At 48.2% G+C, this 3499-nt stretch overlaps 2 protein-coding genes across 2 annotated transcripts in view; both read left to right on the top strand.

Moving 5' to 3' along the window:
- The window catches only part of Pmar_PMAR005948 (conserved hypothetical protein), a gene marked incomplete at both ends in the record, with an annotated part of 11518 nt that extends 9597 nt beyond the window's left edge, over nt 1–1921 (top strand). The window contains 5 exons of the mRNA XM_002769844.1: nt 319–494; nt 705–877; nt 1004–1188; nt 1383–1569; nt 1715–1921. Of these exons, the coding sequence (XP_002769890.1) occupies nt 319–494; nt 705–877; nt 1004–1188; nt 1383–1569; nt 1715–1921 (928 nt within the window). The remainder of the gene's footprint in view (nt 1–318; nt 495–704; nt 878–1003; nt 1189–1382; nt 1570–1714) is intronic.
- A 1241-nt stretch (nt 1922–3162) lies between these two features.
- Pmar_PMAR005953 (hypothetical protein) lies at nt 3163–3444 on the top strand (the record flags this gene model as incomplete). The annotated part of the gene is made up of 1 exon (XM_002769847.1): nt 3163–3444. One exon carries the CDS (start codon nt 3163–3165, stop codon nt 3442–3444), a length of 282 nt encoding a protein of 93 aa, XP_002769893.1.
- Between the last annotated feature and the right edge of the window lie 55 nt (nt 3445–3499).

The following is a 3499-nucleotide window of genomic DNA, read 5'->3' on the forward strand; positions in this document are numbered from 1 at the left end:
TAGAGAAGGAGAAGCTACTGATAGTATACTATCGAGGGTGATTACAGGGAGAGCTCATGGTGGTGGTGGGCAGCTGAATAAGGGGTAAATTGCTACGCATCGAGAGGAGGAAGCTCTTCGAGTCTACACGGTTGATTAGGTCGAAATCAGGAGAGGGTAACACTGATGAGGGCAGCATGAGAGGTTGGTAACTAGACTTCCGTAGGAGTGATGTGGGTTGTATCAGAGTCATCCCTGGACCATTTGCAACCTGAGATGGTGGAGGCGATCGAGGCACTGCGAGTGAGCCCTTCTGAAGGCAACATCATTCGAGATGAGGATATTGCTGGTGAGCTCTTTCGATCACCTGCAGATGATGAGTGTACCATTGGCAGGTTTGAAGTTCGCAAAACAAACAATCACCGAAGTACTGATAATGCCACAGAAGTTCCCGCAGCTTTTCACTTCCCCTTTGACAAGACCACCAAGAGGCATACTTCTCTTTGGACCACCCGGTAGCATGTCTCAGGGCACCGGTAGCCGAATGATCCGTCGAATGGTTCCTATGAATGGTGGGGCTGAGTTGTCACATATAAGGACACCTGACTTGGTTTGAAGTTTTGAAATGATGAAGACACTCGGATAACACTCCCGTATGTTCCTCTATCGCGATTGCATGTCCATCGCTCTAACCCCACCCCAGGTTGAATGCCTGTTGTTATGAGGTACCGGCAAGACCATGTTGGGACGATGGATAGCCTCTAAAGTGAATGCCACTTTCATAAACGTGTCGGCATCAATTCTTTTCTCGAAATGGATAGGGGAGAGTGAGAAAATGGTGAATACCTTATTCCAAGTGGCTGATCATTACCAACCAACAGTCATATTCATTGATGAGGTAAAACATCAATACCATGGAGCCGATGATGGATCACGTCATGCTCCCCTCATCGATATGTTGCGGCTATCTCACATCACACCACTCGACTAGCAGCTGCTGCGTTTATTCCACATCATTTTGCAGGTAGATAGTATTCTCGGTGCAAGATCCGAAGGGGACCACGAGTCCACGAGACGATTAAAGAATGAGTTCCTTGCCGCTCTGGATGGTATCACCAGCAGACCCGAGTCTCGAATACTCTTCCTTGGAGCGACCAATCTACCCTGGCAGATTGACGCTGCCGCATTGAGGAGATTCCCCAAAAAGCTGTAGGGTATCTAACAAGAAGATCATGATTCTCTTTGATTTGGCCCTCACTGGATATGATCGTTCCACGAAGCCCATAGCATTGACACGTAACACAAATGCTGTTATATAGTTATAGATGATATAGTGATACAGTTACAGTAGTGTTACAGTTATGGTGAATGCAGTTTAGGTGATGCCCAGCTGGTGCGATCAGGTACACCCCGCTGCCCGGCATAGGAGCTCGGAAGTATCTAATCACCAGGTTACTGGATCTACATCATGCTAGCATATCGACTGAGACACCAGCCGGTCTCAATGAAGAAGTCATACATCGAGTGTCAGAGAGTACCGAGGGATATTCTGGGAGTGACATCAAACAGTTGATGTGCGCCGCTGCGATAGTAGGGCATCAGATTCTGATAGCGACGAACTACTTTAGTATGAGGCATAAACTCAACTGGGCGATTTTACCGAGTCATGAGGACTCGCTATACTTAAAGCTCTGCCTTGGGCGAACTTGTATCGTGATTTTGATGGTACTCCTAGGTACCCATACGGGAAGCCTTGGCCAAAATTGTATCATCGGGTGACGAGGAGGAATATTCTAATGTTATTCCTCGACCGCTGGTCAAGGCTGATCTCGACGATGCGCTTGCCCACAGTCATGCCAGCGATGCTAAGCTTGAGGAGTATATCGAGTGGAATGATAAATTCGGATCATGGCCCACTCAAGTTGTTATGCATGACGAATAAGTTCCCTGAATCAACGCATCGGTTTCCTTCCTCCCGTTGGCTTCTGTTCGAATAGTTAATGAAGGACTGCCATTCGAGAATGAAGGGCCTTCACTGTAGAGGTTGTGAGAGTTCTTTGGGTACACGTTAACCTGGGGCACACCCAAGGGTATTGTGTGCAAGTATTGACTCACAACGCGGAGCTTAGCGGTGGTACAGTAGGATTAACGCATATACAACTGGTCAAGGGCATCTCATGTCATAATACATCGTAACCACGATTCCTATACGGATACTGCAATGTAAAACCCGACTCCTACCAGGGATGACTATGTGTCGATCCACACTCCAAGGGACTCCCTAAGTGTTTTTTACGCGCGCAATATCGTCACGCCGATGCCGGTGATACATGCCCAATCGGTCCTGTTCGTTGTACCCACTTCCATAAGACATGGTTCGCCAGATCTTTCCGGCGCTATGACGGGTTATGACCCTATATCCTCCTGTGCAGCCTCTCACTTTCTCCCTTTTGATGTCCAACTCGCATAACCTATTTGAGACCCCATATTTGAGGGGCGGAGAGGTTGATTTTCCACCAGTCATTCCCGGATTTGAGCCAGCCGACGCTACAGTCCTGTTTAGGACTCACGTTTCCGCACCATGTTGATTTCGTAAAATCACATTAGCGACTCTCGTTTCCGCTGAGTTTCCACTCATGTCGTCTCGCGCCGGTATCATGGTGTGGACCACTTGTTTTGCCAAAAGCTTCATTATATCCCTTGATGGCCAATGCGTGTTCCAGGGGACACGCACAATACACGCGTTACACGCACTGACGTGCGTGAAGGTCGAACACACAATGGATGAACACTGTGTGTTCATCGCCCCTACAGGCGCTGTGCATACACGGTGTACCATACGCCTAGATGGAACTTAAGGTGAGCCCCTTACAGTGATATCTCTCTCCGTGATGGAATAACTATAAATACAGTTGTGGTCCGCGCCCTCAGCACTTTCCCCGTTAATTGACGAACTTGAGATAGACATCAGTACCCTTTGTGACAAAGGCTTTGTCTGTTTTTTCCCAAACGTACTACCCTTATAAGCTGCACACGTGACGGCTCCATCCCATGTTATCACTTCTAATCAATGGCTTCTCTATCTAACACTTTCACGGTGGAAGTTCCACCCACGTTTGGCTTCTAGGTCAAACGTCAGATACCCTTCTCAGTTTCCAGTCCACTCCATTGTCCTCCCCCACTATGGTGCAGTTCGCTTCCATCCTCCTTGCATCGTTCTGCGTAAATTTCGTGGTCGCCATCGAGACCCCTCCGTTGAAGGCTATTCCTTTGCCTGATGGGGTATACGTCAGCAGCGTCCCAAGTGTACATGGGCACCTCATATTCAATGCTCAGAAGCAGACCTTCAATATCACGGCTACAGTCGACGCTTGCTACCTTGATGTCAAGGGGATGACGTTCTCTACACCTACTCCCACTGAGACCAAGTCCAAGTACACATTGCTATCGGTTATGACAGACTGACCTCGAGTTCCACGTCAAGGCATGTGCACATACTCCGGTTACTATTGAAGACTTC

Source organism: Perkinsus marinus, assembly GCF_000006405.1.
Source record: "Perkinsus marinus ATCC 50983 genomic scaffold scf_1104296964856, whole genome shotgun sequence".
NCBI lineage: Eukaryota > Perkinsozoa > Perkinsida > Perkinsidae > Perkinsus > Perkinsus marinus.